The sequence below is a fragment of the Symphalangus syndactylus genome, chromosome 6 (genome assembly GCF_028878055.3).
Source record: "Symphalangus syndactylus isolate Jambi chromosome 6, NHGRI_mSymSyn1-v2.1_pri, whole genome shotgun sequence".
NCBI classification, from domain to species: domain Eukaryota; kingdom Metazoa; phylum Chordata; class Mammalia; order Primates; family Hylobatidae; genus Symphalangus; species Symphalangus syndactylus.
The window spans coordinates 124,154,991-124,170,448 of NC_072428.2; the positions used below are offsets into that span (position 1 = coordinate 124,154,991).

General features: G+C 38.9%; 1 protein-coding gene across 16 annotated transcripts in view; it reads left to right on the forward strand.

Annotated features, from left to right (window-relative positions):
- Positions 1 to 15,458, forward strand: part of LRGUK (leucine rich repeats and guanylate kinase domain containing) — a 202,209-nt gene that overhangs the window by 114,427 nt on the left and 72,324 nt on the right. For all 16 annotated transcript variants that reach the window (XR_010121604.1, XR_010121603.1, XR_010121605.1 and 13 more), the window contains 4 exons: positions 3,847 to 3,943; positions 9,174 to 9,287; positions 11,447 to 11,648; positions 13,670 to 13,765. Coding sequence is in view for 13 of the 16 variants with exons in the window: in XM_063642258.1 (XP_063498328.1) it covers positions 3,847 to 3,943; positions 9,174 to 9,287; positions 11,447 to 11,648; positions 13,670 to 13,765 (509 nt within the window). In the remaining 3 variants the exon portion in view is untranslated. The remainder of the gene's footprint in view (positions 1 to 3,846; positions 3,944 to 9,173; positions 9,288 to 11,446; positions 11,649 to 13,669; positions 13,766 to 15,458) is intronic.

Here is a 15,458-nt window from a genome sequence, read left to right on the forward strand (position 1 = left end):
AGTATCAGCATGCCTGTTTATCTTTTAGATTTAAGGCCATGAAAGTGATCTGAATGGCCCTGAAAGAAAAACTTTATTCTTTCTTAGATCTTTATTTTATAGTCATCTCTGTTTTCATAACTTTCTCATGGTGTTGACTACTAAATATATTTTATTTTTAGCATTATAATACAGTAAAATAAAAGACCACAGCTATTTAGCTACATGAGATGATATGAGCTGTAGCAACCTGAATAGCAGTCTCAACTAATGTGTCTGTTTATACACGTGACAAATTTGTAGAATGGTTCATTTATTCATTCATATTTATTGAGCACTGTGCAAATGCTATATGCTGGTGATAAAACTGTGAAATGAACAGGCATGGTTCTCCTCCTGGCAGCTTACAAAGTAATATGGGATTTAAACAGGTAAATGCTAACAAGATAGTTTGATGGGTGCTATGATGAGGGAGGGAAAGAGCCTCTGAGATAGAAATAAAAGAGAAGTAGGAAGTGGGGCTTGAGTTGGGGGTGTATTCTAGGCAGAGAGGACAGCATATGGCTCAGCTATCAAGGGAGATGGCAGAAGATAAGACTGGAAGGACAGACGGGTCTGGTCATAAAAGATTTCTAAACAGGGAGGGGAATGGCGTGATCACGTTTGCATTTTAGAAAGCGTATCCTGTTGGCAGTTTGGGAAAGGGCTCAGGGAAGGAAGTCTGGAGACAAGCAGACCAGGTAGAATGTAGTGACAGGTGATGATAGCATGAGTCAGAAAATGGTGTGTAGTTACTGAAAAGTGGGCAGAGTAGTGGCTTCATGGAGTTTGATACTTAGATATAGTATGTGCTGGAATCTTTTGTGTGGAGGATCACTTAAATTGTGTCCAGCAAGCTATTGACATATATTTGCATTGGGTGTTCAGACCAATTTCATTTACCTCCCAAATTCCTTTAGGAATACTTGGGCTTTGTGGCTACCCATTGATAGAGCTCACTTGCTAACAATGTGATGTGCTGTAATGTGCTTGCATTCAGATGTGCTCAGAGCCAAGCCTCTGCTTAAATATTTGTAGTAACAAGTTCATTATTTCCTGAGGCAATCTGGTTCAGAATTAAGATTCTAAATCTGCATGCTTCTGAATGACACTGAAAAAAAATTCTACTTCCTCATCCACCTGCTAGCTCTTCTTAGATATCTTTTCTTCCTGTTACATTTCCTTGGATATTTTAGGATTCCATTATTTAGCCTGGCTTTCTAATTCCTTTTCCTCTTGATCATCTCCTTTCTGTGAACTTGGTTTGGTAGTAGCTTCAGTGACACCTGGCCATGAATTGGCACCCTTAGACTTTTAGGACCAGAGTTGGAGTCTGGGGTTCATCTCTAACTTAGTCCTTTTCTGTGTTAAGTGAAATCACTGGGATTATGGCTCCCATTACAAACCATAATTTAACTAGTAAATTAATTAGTAAATAATGAATATGTGGAAAGATTTAGACAAGGGAAAAGAAGAATTTTGAAGGTCCTGGCTCAAACAAATTTCTTTGTCTAGAATTTGGTATCATTTTTCCTATGTAAGTTTAGTGAAATGTTGCCTTCACTATGAAGCATTTTCTTTTTGAGATGTTCATATTTGGGCAGCATATAACACGGTGAACATTTCTATATGTGAAAATTGGATGACAAATTAAAAAACACAGATCATCTTAGGTTCTTCTTAATAGGAAGTCTGCAGTGGCTGCAGGTTCTGTCATCAGCATTCTGTACATCAGTGGAGCCATCTCTTTATTTACCTGCCTAGAAGCTTCAAATTACTCCTTTGTTTTGTCTTTCTTTGAGAAATTCAGAAGAAATTCTTGCCACTCAATTCCTTTGTTGAGAAATGTAAGTTCAGCATAAGGTGTAAAGGCTATGCTAAGGGTTTGCTGCAAGGGTGCCAAGCTATTGATTTATCTTCCCTGACTGTCAAGGACACCAATAGACAGAGGGTGTCAGGTCTCTGCTAAGGCATGTGAAGAAATGCCAATGTTTTCAAACAACAAAAAAATGCCACAGTGTTTTGACAGCCTTCTCTTAGAATGTACTGTCTTTCCTGAGTATATAATTTAAATATGATATTAAGACCTTAAAATTTATTAGTACAGTTAATTCTTAAGTATAATGGAAAGGGAGCAGTGGTATGAATTATAAACACTTATTTGTCTTTGACTTTGCAATGAAGAGCCTTTCGAGGTTGCAACTTTACTCTCTGAATTAGTATGATATTAACAAGAATTGACTTTTGAGTCATCTTGGCATTGCTACTTAGTAACATTACTTAATCGCTGTGCCTCCAGTTTCATTATTTGTAAAATAAAAATAAGAAATAATACCTAGCTTATGGTTTTTGTAAGAAATAAATGAAATAACGTGTCAAGTGTCTAGCTAGTCTCATCTCTTATTTTATTTTATTTTATTATTTATTTATTTAAACAGGGTGTTGCTCTGTTGCCTTGGCTGGAATGCAATGGGGCAATTATGGCTCACTGCAGCCTCAAACTCCTGGGCTCAAGTGAGCCTCACACCTCAGCCTCCTGAGTAGCTGAGACCACAGGCACATGCCACCACACCTGGCTAATTTTTAAATTTTTTTGTAGACACAGGATCTCACTATGTTGCCCAGGCTGGTCTTCAACTCTTGGGCTCAAGCAATCCTCCTGCCTTGGCCTCCCAAAGTGCAGGGATTGCAGGAATAAGCTACTGTGCCTGGCTCTTATCTCCTGTTTTAAAACTACAGGAAAATCTAAAAATCAGTTTGCATTTCTGCATTTAACAGTGGAAGGCAGAATTATATGAACTCAAGAGTCCTGGTGGTTGGGACCACCATATTCTTGTTGTAGGACCAACACTGGCCTGCTGTGTGACCTTAGAGGAGTTATTTTTGTAGTCGTCTATAAAATGGAGTGTTTAGCAGCTGTTATCCACTTCTCATGTTTCATTTTTCATTCATTTTACAAAAATTTATCAAATGCCTACTATGTGCCAGGCATTGGGAATGCAGTGGTGAATAAGACATGGTCCTCCCCTTTAGGATTCATATGTTCTGCTGGGAAAGATAGGAAAAAAACACATAAATATATAAAAGAAAGCAGTTCTGGGGATAGACAGTAGTTGAGTGGTGTGCTGGGATGGGGAGGCTATTTCAGCCAGTGGAGAGAAGAGGCCTCTTTGGTTGAGTTGAGACTTCCATTCAGCATTGGCACCATGGATTGCCACAGGAGGTTTATACACAGTGTTGATATGGACCAAGCACAGGGCACATGAGATAGATTTGCCCTCAAGTGGTGGAGGGGATGGGCCCTGAACATATAATTGGAAAGCAATTGGCAAAGACACTGAGGCTGTGGAAATATAGAGATGAATAATCCAGCCATAGAGGTCAGGAAAGGATTTTTGGAGGGGTGACATTTAAACTGAGTTCTGAGAAACAAGTAGGCCAGCCAGGTGGAAGGAGAGAAGGACAGCCTGTGGAAAAGGCTTGTAGATTAAACATGAAAGCAGGTGGGTGGAAAGTAGTTGAGTGATAAGTACTGATTTACTTCTTAAAGTCTTACTACATGATGGCAGAGGAAGTGGTTCAGAAGGTGATGAGTAATAATGAGTAAAAATTTGGTAAGGATAATCCAAATTTTGTATAATCCTTATAGATGATGGCAACTGAATATAATCTAGCACTTCGAAACCAACATATTCTCACAACTGTATTACTTTATGATTTATGATTTGTGGATTAACTTCATTTTTTAAAACATACTTTATACTCAAACCTTTTCCATTTTGAATTTCAAGTTAGAAATAGACTAGGTGATCTGTTTTATGATTTCAGGGCCTGTCATACCACAAGACCGCCTTACTTTGGAGAAGGGGATCGAGTTGATTATCATTTTATCTCTCAAGAAGTTTTTGATGAAATGGTAAACATGGTAAGAATGTTTGCCTTTGTTTTTATTGCACAAGAAATACATGTTCGCTGGCAAAAATGTTAGGAAATAGTTATAAATAAAAAAGGAAGAATTAAATGTTGTGCTTGCTATGAGAGGTGAGTTCTCTTACTGGGTTGTTTTTTTCTTAAAGTGCTTAATACATCACTCTTCACATGCTTTTTTATTTTATGGTCTCAGAGAAAATATTGTAAATTTCCAGTAAAAATGAATGAGTAGGGATTTTAAGGAACTAGAACTAAAGCAGTATGAAAAATTCTTGTGATCTGTGCTTATCAGTAGCTTCTACTCTTATTAGTCAGATTTACTCAAGAAAAACAGTTCTTACAGAACCAATGGTACACAAAGCTTGTAAATTAAGTATGTCTGGGGATTTGGGTATTCTGTCCAGAGAGTAGTCTTTCTGTGTATTATTTGTGGTGCTTTCTAATTGTTACAACCCTAAGCACCATTTCAATATGGTATGCCCCATTTAGTTGGCTTGTTCTGGACATGTTACCTTCCATGGTCATGTTCCTGTTTGAGAAGTTCTCAGTCCTGGAGGCCAAGCTGTTCACTAATGCAGATGGCAGCCCTTGCTAGAAGATGGGAGATGATCCCTAACTTCTTTAAGGACTATGTTTTTACAAGGTCAAGGTAATTACCACGCATTAGTCCATTTCACAGACACTCAGAACAGTCTTGTTTAAGTTTTGGGTTTTTTTCATTTGTTTGTTTTTTACTGAAACCCTGACAATCTGGTTATTGACAGTAACTCAAAACACTCTTGTTTTTGAATTCGTTTTCTTCAAAACAACTTATTTGTTCCTTCTTGGCCTTCACATACAAAGGGAACCCTCATAATCCTAGTATGTTTTATCTGTTGAAAGTATATGCTAATGTAAATATGTATCTGCCCATGACTTCAGTTAAACTGAAGGAGTAGCTCATATTTTCATCACAACCAATGAATCTGTAAACCTTTTGTTTTTACTTCACCATGGCCCATATTTTTGTTTATATCTTCATTGTTTCTATCACCAAGTAAATCCTACACCACTTTCTTTTCTTTTCTGAAGCCCACTGAACTATCAGATGAGGGACTCATCCATGTTTCTGCTTTTGAAAGATTACCATCCAACTGGTGATTCCCTTATAGCTACATATTCTCTTTCCCCTTTCCCCTTCTTTTTCCTTCTTTTTTCCTCCATTCCCACACCCAAAATAATGGACCTGGCTTATTCTTCATTGTACAAAATCATGGAACATTTCAGCATAGGCTTTGCAGTTTCTATGAGTTTAATTTTGAATGACCAACTCTATACATGGTGCATGTTTTCTGGACTTCTCTTGTGTTTCTGGAGATATACAAGTGAGAAAATCCTATGATCCCTGGGCAATTTTTCTTCTAACTTTGTCAAAAGAACATCTTGGAAATTCTTTATAATTTTCTGTCCTAGGGCTATATTTTGGCAGTTCAGTTTAATTGATTAAGAGTACTCTCGGACTTTATGTTTCTAAAAGCCTCAATAGAGATTTGAGAAGTTATCTTGACATTAGTAAGAAGTATTCTCTTAGAACTTTTTCAGTTGAAAGACAGCTAGTTCCCAAAATTAATGTTAATTTCTCTTGTTAGAGTATGAGGCATTTTTTTTTTCACGTCAGTTCATCTGTTCTCAGTACCCCATCTGCTCTCTGGTGTTTCATACCTTATCAGATCTGTAATCTAGTCTGGTTCAATTCCTAGTCTAAAAAGTCACTACACTTCTATACTATATTTAGTCTTAGAATTTTACTACCTCTACAGAAATCCTCCTGTGTTTGAGAAGTACTTATTTTTACTGCTTCTGATAACATATATATACATTTCAGGATAATGTAATTTTCTTGAACTTGAATTGTGCCTCTGATCTCTTTTCCTTTAATGTAAGCTTGAGACTGTTTGATAAAGAGAGACAAACTTAGAGATGACAAACTCATGACACATTGTCAGCTTTGCCAATCACCCACAGACACTCAGCCTTCTGTTCACAGAACCCCCCTCTACACAGCAGCCACCCAGACAGCCTGCCCACCATCCTCCATTACAGCAGGCCCATTGACGGACAGCCTTGGCACACCCTTACTGTGGAACAGTCACACCTTTCTGCTCTGACAGGTACAACACATAGACCTGCACACCCTCCCCCACACAGGCGCCTCCTCCATCCCATCAGACACTTCCCCCACAACACACAATTATCCACCTAACATGCCCACAGATATGAGAATCCTTTTTATGGACACATACACAGTCCCCAAAGAAACTCTCCCTCTCCTGTAGCAATAAAACCATATACCCTGAGGTTTCTGGAGTATGACTATTGCTATTTATTAGGAAATCCGTATGCAGCAAGAAACCAAAGTAGCATCACCAGCCAGAATGGTGTGGAGGGAAACCACTTAATCTCAATTCTTAAGAAACTTGTAATGGGGTCTCTTTTATACCTATGTACTATGCAAGATTCCTCCCAACTCTATGTCTCTACATCTTTCTAGAAAATGGTTTTTTTTATTATCCACAGTGGAAGATCCTTATACATAAACAATAAACAAACTTACAGTATATATCTGAAAAGGAATTCAAGTATACATTTTGAAAACAGTGAGTCACAGAGTGTTAGTCAGCGTTCTCCTGAGAAACAGAATCAAAAGGATGTGTTTATGTATAGAAAGAGATTTAGGGTTGGGCTCACACCTGTAATCCCAGCACTTTGGGAGGCTGAGGTGGGAGGATTGCTTGAACCTAGGAGTTTGAGACCAGCCTAGGCAACGTAATGAGACCCTATCTCTTCAAAAAATAAAAAATTAGCCTGGTGTAGGGGTTCATGCCTGTAGTCCCAGCAACTCAGGAGGCTAAGGCAGGAGGATTGCTTGAGCCCAGGAGGTCAAGGCTGCAGTGAGTTATGATTGCCCCACTGCACTCCAGCCTGTGTAACACAGCAAGACCCCATCTCTTAAAAGAAAGAGATTTAGTATAAGAAATTGGCACACATGGGTTATGGCGACTGGCAAATCCAAATCTGCAGTGTGAGCCGGGCAGCCAGGAAATCCCAATGGGTTCACCTTGCCCGCTGCCTAGACAGAGCCGATTTTTCAAGACGAGAATTGCAATAGAGAAAGAATAATTCACACAGGGCCAGCTGTGCAGGAGACCACATTTTATCATTACTCAAATCAATCACCCTGAGCATTTGGGGATCAGAGTTTTTAAGGACAACTTAGTGGGTCGGGGGAAGCCAGTGAGCCGGGAGTGCTGATTGGTCAGGCATGAAATCATAGAGAGTCAAGCTGTCTTCTTGTACTGAGTCAGTTCCTGGGTAGGGGCCACAAGATCAGATGAGCCAGTTTATCGATCTGGGCGGTGCCAGCTGATCCATCAAGTGCAGGGTCTACAAAATATCTCAAGCACTGATCTTAGGAGCAGTTTAGGGAGGGTCAGCATCTTGTAGCTTCCAGCTGCATGACTCCTAAACCATAATTTCTAATCTTGTGTCTAATTTTTTAGTCCTACAAAGGCAGTCTAGTCCCCAGGCAAGAAGGGAGTTTGTTTTGGGAAAGGGCTGTTATCATCTTTGTTTTAAAGTGTAAACTAAGTTCCTCCCAAAGTTAGTTCAGCCTGTGCCCAAGAATGAACAAGGACAGTTTGGAGGTTAGAAGCAAGATGGAGTCAGTTAGGTTAGATCTCTTTCATTGTCTCAGTCATAATTTTGCAATGGAGGTTTCAGTGGTGCAGATGAAATCCAAAGGCTGATCTTTTTGTTCTATTGAGGCCTTCAACTGATTGGATAAAGTCCACCTATATTATGGGTGGCAGTCTGCTTCCTTGAAGTTCACCAATTTAAATGTTCATCTCACCCCAAACATCTTCCAAGTTGACACATAACACTAACCAGCAGATGCAATAAACAAGATAAAGTGTCTATCTGAAAGGAGAGCCAGACGTGTATATATATAGAAAAAGAGTCACAGTATTTCTTCCAAATAACAAAGAAAGTATGACATTGAAGGAGTAAAATAGTAAGGATATTTATTGTTGAGTTTTTAACTTTTGGAATATATAACATAAACTTCTTTTGATTATGGGGGATGTGGATTTTCCTCATCACCTGCAGCAGACACATTGCCCAGAGACCCATCCCCCAGCCTCAAAAGACACCCTATGCCTTCTGGTCTCTGACCTCTCTTCCCTGACAGACAGCCCATCCCTGTACCCTCACATCTCCAGAACATCTGGGGCCAAGACTCAGGGTAGCAATAGACCCAACTGCTGCTGTTCTTAATGCTGCCACCACCATTTGATGGGATTCAATGCAGCCCTGGAAGTTTTCACTTCATTGTTTATTTCAAAATCACATATATGAGAAGTCACACTTGCCAAGATCATCCACGTTTTTATTCCTTCTGTTGTCATCAGTTACCCAGTTTAGATTTGACCTAGTGGTTTAATGAATATGGTATTGCCAAAGAAAAAATCACAGACAATTTTAAGAGACGTCTTTTTACTTGCCCCCTTTTTTTTCCCAAGGGAATACATTTTTTGGAAGAACGGAGCTTCCAGAATACAGACAGAGGCGTCATTTATAGTTCAAATGGCTATAGGGCAGACACCAATTCTGTTGGATGACATTTGGGGCAGTTTCAGTAGAAAGCTATCTTTATGAGGAAAAACAGGATGGGTCTGGTTTTTCAAAGCTTTTAGGATGTCCCTGTAATTCATGGCCTCCCGGAATTATCCGTAATTCATAGCTTATCTTGGAATGCAAGGCTTTTGGAAAGGGAAGGCTTTTCTGCATTGCCTGGTGTGCTGGCACAGCTGAAATGGCGGCAGTAAAGGGCAGGCCATTAGTTTTGTTCTCTCAGTAATGAAGGTTTTGGTGTGGGTCTGGCAGGAAGTGGGTAAGTAAACAAAATAGTCTATTTTACCATATGCTGCAGTGCCTTAACACCACTCAACGTTTTGTCAGCAAATTATTTCTAAAACCTATTTTTTTTTGTCAGCTGAGAATTCTGAATAAATTTCTCTGTCACAGTTTGAAATTAAGTTTCATTTACCCCATTGTCATCCTTATACAGTTGCTAAAATTTGTAAGGTTTTTGAAATTATTTAGAATAAGACATCAAATGATTTTAGTTATGTAAATTCCATGATGGCTGCTGTTATATGAAAATCTTTTTTCTTCTCGAATTCCAGGGGAAATTCATTCTAACATTTAGTTATGGTAATCACAAGTATGGATTAAATAGGGACACCATAGAAGGTATTGCAAGAGATGGTTTGGCAAGCTGTATTCATATGGAAATAGAAGTAAGTGTTTTCATTCAACCAATTAATGTGTGTGTAGTTTGTGTGAGTGTGGTGTGTGTATGTGTGTGTATGTGTGTGTGTATATATATATGTATAAACTTTTTACTGATACATAATTGAGGTACATATTTGGGGTACATGCGATAATGTATATACATATTTGAGGTTGCGGAGGGGGTTACAATGCACAGGCAACACATTGCCAGGCACAAGATAAGATACTCCGTTTATAATTAGTATGGGGGGCAAGACACGTGAAACATTAAGTGACAGGAGTTAGGTTACAATACAAGAAATTGCACAGATATTGTGAGTGAAACTGCCACTCGAGCTTTATTTTCTGTTATTTCCTCACTAAATGCTCCTTTTTCTTTTTAGAGCATGGCTTCTGTTTATATAAAAGGGTATAGATAAAGCCTGATTCTCAGAGTGTAGAACTGGTTCCCCGTCCCCTCAGGACAATGGCAGCCCCATGTGGTCAACTTTGTTCCTTCCTTCTGCATGAGTTGTGTGGGCTGTGCTGCCATTTAACTGCAGTTGCTCACTAGGTGTAATATTTTCATACTTCTGGCAATTTAGAGCTGTAGATGTCAGGAGATTTTTCTCTCTACCCCAATACCCTGTCTTCCCCCAACAATGATCTATAATTAGAGTATGTAGAAGCTTCTCCAAAATTAAGATCCAGAGTAAAACTATGAATTTCCCACTCATTTATTATTTAAAAATATAGTGTTATTACATACTTGGAACCTTCAAAAATAGTTGATTGTTTTTTCAAGATCCTTTAACTGAGCAGTATGACACTTCTGGAATTTAAAAAAAAAGCAATTATAAAACTTATTCAATTAGATCAAACATACAGAAAACAAAACCTAGGCAAATCAGGTACATAATCTTCCATGTCAACTCTGAATCTTTTTTTTCCTTTGTGACTTCACACAGGAGGAGACTGCAATTCCCTTCTGGCTCTTTGTGTTGGTATAAGTATTTCCTAGCTTACACATTTCTTCCAGCTCTTTAACTTTCCTGACTTAGAATATTTCCAATCTTACCTCTCTGTGATTAATTGGTTTTGTATCTTTAAGGAAGGTTTTCTTTGTTTCTATAATAACTAGCAAAAATAAAAGATCTTTTCTAAAAAATTTCTTCATTTGACAAGGCAGAAACAAAAATTATTAATGCATTTGTGAGTCCAGAAACTCTCCATCTTTTGTGTCTATCTTTCTCCATTCCAACAGTTATCTGAGCAATGGCTCCTGTTTCACTGTTTTTCTCCCTGGGAGTTCACTTTTCCTCATTTCCAGGAGGTTGAGTCTATAATCCACACTTGATTCCCCGATTCTCCCCAGCTGAAGTATTTTTCCAGACTGCCCTGGTCATTGACTGTTTCAGAAATTGTTTTGGAAATAGCCAGTATTTCTTCCAACTGAATTTTTAAAACAAAGATTTTGAACATTGAGTGAAAACTGATTGAGATGGAAGGGACTTTAGAGTCCATTTGGAATGGCTCTTTCATTTCACCTGTGAGGAAACTGATAGCCAGAGAACTTGAAGGATTTGTGCGGCGTCTACAGGAGCCAGAGAGCTGCAGTCGTGACCAAGCCCTCCAGACTCACAGACCAGTCAGTTCCTTACACAGTTCCACGCTGTGATCTCCTGGTCTGCAGGTTACGAGGAGCTTGGCCTTCCCAACCAGGGTGCTGATTTAGGTACAGAAAGTGTCCCAAGATGATGACAAAGGGGTGACAGAAGAGCCTTTTCTCCCTGGTAAGATCTCTATCTCCTGGTGCTCCACAGAAGCCTTTTGAAATATAGAATTGAAATTACCTTTCTGTAATAAAGTTGCAATATTGCTATGAATGTACCTATTTTATATCCAGCAATTTTCTAACAGTCATATTCATTAGAATGATTAATTAAAGGAAAGCCAGGTGGAGTGAATTGTAATATTTCCAATGACAATTTAAAACTTGATGAAGAGAGAAATATAATCCAATCTTGAGATATTTATAGAAAAATAGTAGCTAACTATACAGATGAAATAAATTCTTCAATATATTAATAATAGTACTTCTTATACCCATGTTGTCAGATGGCTCCAAAATGATTTCTAAATCATGTATCTGTTTCCAATTTATTATCTTCCTTTTAATGCACAGGGTGTAAGAAGTTTGAAATATTCCTATTTTGAGCCTCGTTATATCCTGGTGGTGCCCATGAACAAGGAAAAATATGAGGGATATTTGCGGAGAAAAGGATTATTCAGTCGTGCAGAAATTGAATTTGCTGTCTCCAGAGTGGACCTTTATATTAAAATTAATCAGAATTTTCCGGGATATTTTGATGCAGTAATCAATGCAGGTTGGTAATTTTCAGCAAAGTTTTGTTTTTGAAATGTAAGGTTACTGAATTAAAAGTTTGTTTCATAGGGATAAAATTCTTGGGTAAAAGCTATTTTCCTTGTAACAGTGAATCACAAAGAGCTATGAAAAGGGGTAAGAATCCAAGAGGTCTAATCTTCCACTGTTTTAATGAGAGCATTGTCTCAATTATTTCTTAAGATTGTAGCTAATAAGATTTGGTGTAAAATGAGCCTGAACTAAGTTCATTTTTTAGGGGACATTGTGAGAACAAAGTTAAATTATATATAATTTGAAATACACATTTAAATTTCTAGAAAGGCATATGAAACTCAGATAATTTGATTATAATCTACACATAGGTTAAAAACCCAACTACTCAAAGTATTATAACTTAAAAATGTATGTGTAAAACAAACATTTTCAGAAACTAGCTTAGAAATGACCGTTTAATTTAAAGCAATAGTTCATGGGAGAATTTATCGAAATATGAAAATTTCTATATATATGAATATATATTTTTATACATATAAAATTTCTATAGATATATTCTAGGAACATATATATATATATATATATATATATTTTTTTTTTTTTTTTTTTGAAAGAGAGAGTCTGTCTCTGTCACCCAGGCTGGAGTGCAGTGGCGTGATCTTGGTTCACTGCAACCTCTTCCTCCGCCTCCCAGGTTCAAGCAGTACATCTGCCTCAACCTCCCAAATAGCTGGGATTACAGGTGCCCGCCACCACGCCCAGCTAATTTTTGCATTTTTAGTAGAGACGGGGTTCTACCATGTTGTCCAGGCTGTTCTCAAACTCTTGACCTCAAGCAATCCGCCCTCCTCAGCCTCTCAAAGTGCTGGGATTACGGGCATGAGCCACCGCACCTGGCAAATTTCTATTTTTAAAGTGCACTATATTACACAGTCAAAAAAAGGAATGAGAAAATGCTCTGTGTCTAGATAAGGAAATATCTTCAAGTCATACAGTTACTAAAAAAGACAGGTTTACAATATAGTATGCCATCATTTATGTAAAAAAAATTATGCAATTTTATTTTCTTGTGCTACATAAAAAAGTTCTCTGGCAGAATCCTCAAAAAACTAATAACACTGATTACCTCTTAGGGGGAAGGGAAACTAGATGAACTAGATGGACAGGGGACATTAGTTGAACCATATGAAATTGTTGATATTCAACTATTTTGACCTATGAAAACAGCAATTTCATATGGTTCAACTTATTAATAATAGTTTTTGGTCTCTGAAACATGTTAATGTGTTACACAGTTGAATTTGTTTTCTATTCCTGCATAGAAATTATCACACTTAGTGTCTTAAAGCAACACCCATTTATAAATTCACAGTTTCGTAGATTAGAAGTCTGGTACAGCATAGCTGGATTTTCTGCTCAGGGTATCAGGAAGCTGAGGGCTCATCTGAAGGCTCTGGGGATAAACCCCCAAAGCTCATTCTTGTTGGCAAGATGGAGTTTCTTTTGGTTGTAGAACTGAAGTCCCAGTTTCCCTGTGGGCTGTCTGCCAAGAATTATCCTCAGTTTCTGGAGGTTGCTCTCAGGTCTCATCCACGTGGCCCCACCATCTTCAAGCCAGCACCAGCACATGGTGATCTGAGTCTCTGACTTCTTTTTCTGCCAACAGCTGGAGAAGACTCTCCTTTTATGCAGCTCATGTGATTAGGGTGGGCCTGCCTGGATAATCTCCCTTTTGATTAACTCAAAGTCAACCCACTAATAACCTTAACCACATCCGCAAAAATCCCTTTTGCTTAATGTCACACAATCGTGGAGGTGGTATCTCATTGCCTCCACAAGTTCTGCGCACACTTAAGGAGAGGAGATTGATTATACAAGGGTGATGTGTCCTTAGGGTCATCTTAGAATTCTGCCTACCATAATATATATATAATTAAGTGCAGTAAACAAATCATTACCACCGATAGTTGAACATCAACTGTATTGGATCTGATCCTGTTGTGTTAAAGTATACTCTCTTTGCTGCAGATGATCTGGATGTTGCCTACCAAAAACTGAGTCAGCTCATTAGAGAATACCTTGGATTGACTGAGGAACCTGCCAAGAGTTTGGCTACAACTGCAGGTACTATCCTATCCTTTTTGTGCCAGGATTTTTTTTTTTCATGGAAAGGAAAACAAATCTGAGTTGCTATTTGGGTACTCATCACTTGGGCTAAATCTGGTTCTCTTTTATTCCTGTACCTCTTCTGGGGCAATTGTCCCCAAAACAAGCAGCATGAGTCAGCCTTCTGGACCTGTAACTCTGCTTATCTCTATGGTCACGATGGACCCCCGGGGACTGCCCTTCAGGAACAGGCTGGGCAGTGCCTTGGCGGAGGTAATAGATAAGAGTTAACCTCATGGTTCAGAACTCAGCCTTCCAGAAGTTTCATTCCTTAGAGAGCTGAGATGTTCTATTTGTCAGGTTTGCATTTAGTCTGAGAGTTTTCTTTCCCCTTTCTTTGCATTACCCCAGTCCTCAAAATACCGTGCTGCGGAATATAGTGGCAAGAGCACCAGTTGTAGGATCGGTGCTGCTGGTCCTAGCCCTGTGCTCTCTTGGGTGAGCTCCTTCACTGTTCGGATCTTCAGTTTACCGTCCTGCTATGTGGACCTAATGCTCCTTATCTACCATGTGGATGTAGCACATGATGTAGTGTATGTAAGAGTGCATCCCCTTGGAATCTAGGAATTCTAAAGCCCTAAGTTAGAATTTTGGTGCATGAATTTTGAGATGTATTTAAAAGGCTCCCTTGAGTCCACCTCACAGCTATTAGGATGGCTACTATAAAAACAAAATAAAAAACAGAAATTAACGGTGTTGGCAAGGATGTGGAGGAAGTGGAACCCTTGTGTGCTGTTGGCGAGCGTGTAAAATGGTGTTGCTCCTGTGGAAAACGGTATGGAGGTTCCTCGAAAAATTAACAATAGAACTGTCCTGTCATCCAGCACTCCCACTTCTGATCTACCTCCAAAAGAATGGAAGGCAGGGTCTCAAAAAGAGAGCTGCACACCCATGTTTTTAGCAGCACTATTCACAATAGCCAAAAGGTGGAAGGAACCCATAAAATAGAATTTTATTTGACCTTAAAAAAGGAAGGAAATTCTGGCACATGCTACACATAGATGAACCTTGAAGACATTGTGCCAAATGAAATGAGCCAGCCACAAAAGGACAGCTATTGTATGATTCCACTTACATGAGGTATCTAGAGTAGTCAAGTTCATAGAGCCAGAAAGTAGAATGGTAGTTGCCAGAGGCTAGGGAATGGGAATGGTTTAATGGGTACAGGGTCAGTTTGAGAAGATGAAAAGAGTTCTGAGGATGGATGATAGTGATGGTGGCACAGTGTGAATATACTTCATGCCACTGAACTGTGTACTTAAAAATGGTTAAGATGGCCGGGTGCAGTGACTCATGCCTCTAATCTCAGCACTTTGGGAGGCCGAGGTGGGCAGATCACGAGGTCAGGAGATAGAGATCATCCTGGCCAACATGGTGAAACCCTGTCTCTACTAAAAATACAAAAATTAGCCAGGCGTGGTGGCATGTGCCTGTAATCCCAACTACTCAGGAGGCTGAGGCAGGAGAATTGCTTGAATCAGAGAGTAGGAGGTTGCAGTGAGCCAAGATTGCACCACTGCACTCTAGCCTAGTGTCAGAGCGAAACTCCATCTCAAAAAAAAAAAAAAATGGTTAAGATAGTCAGTGTCATGTTATGTGTATTTTGCCACCATAGTAAGTTTTAAAACTTTCCCTTGGTGGACTGAACCCC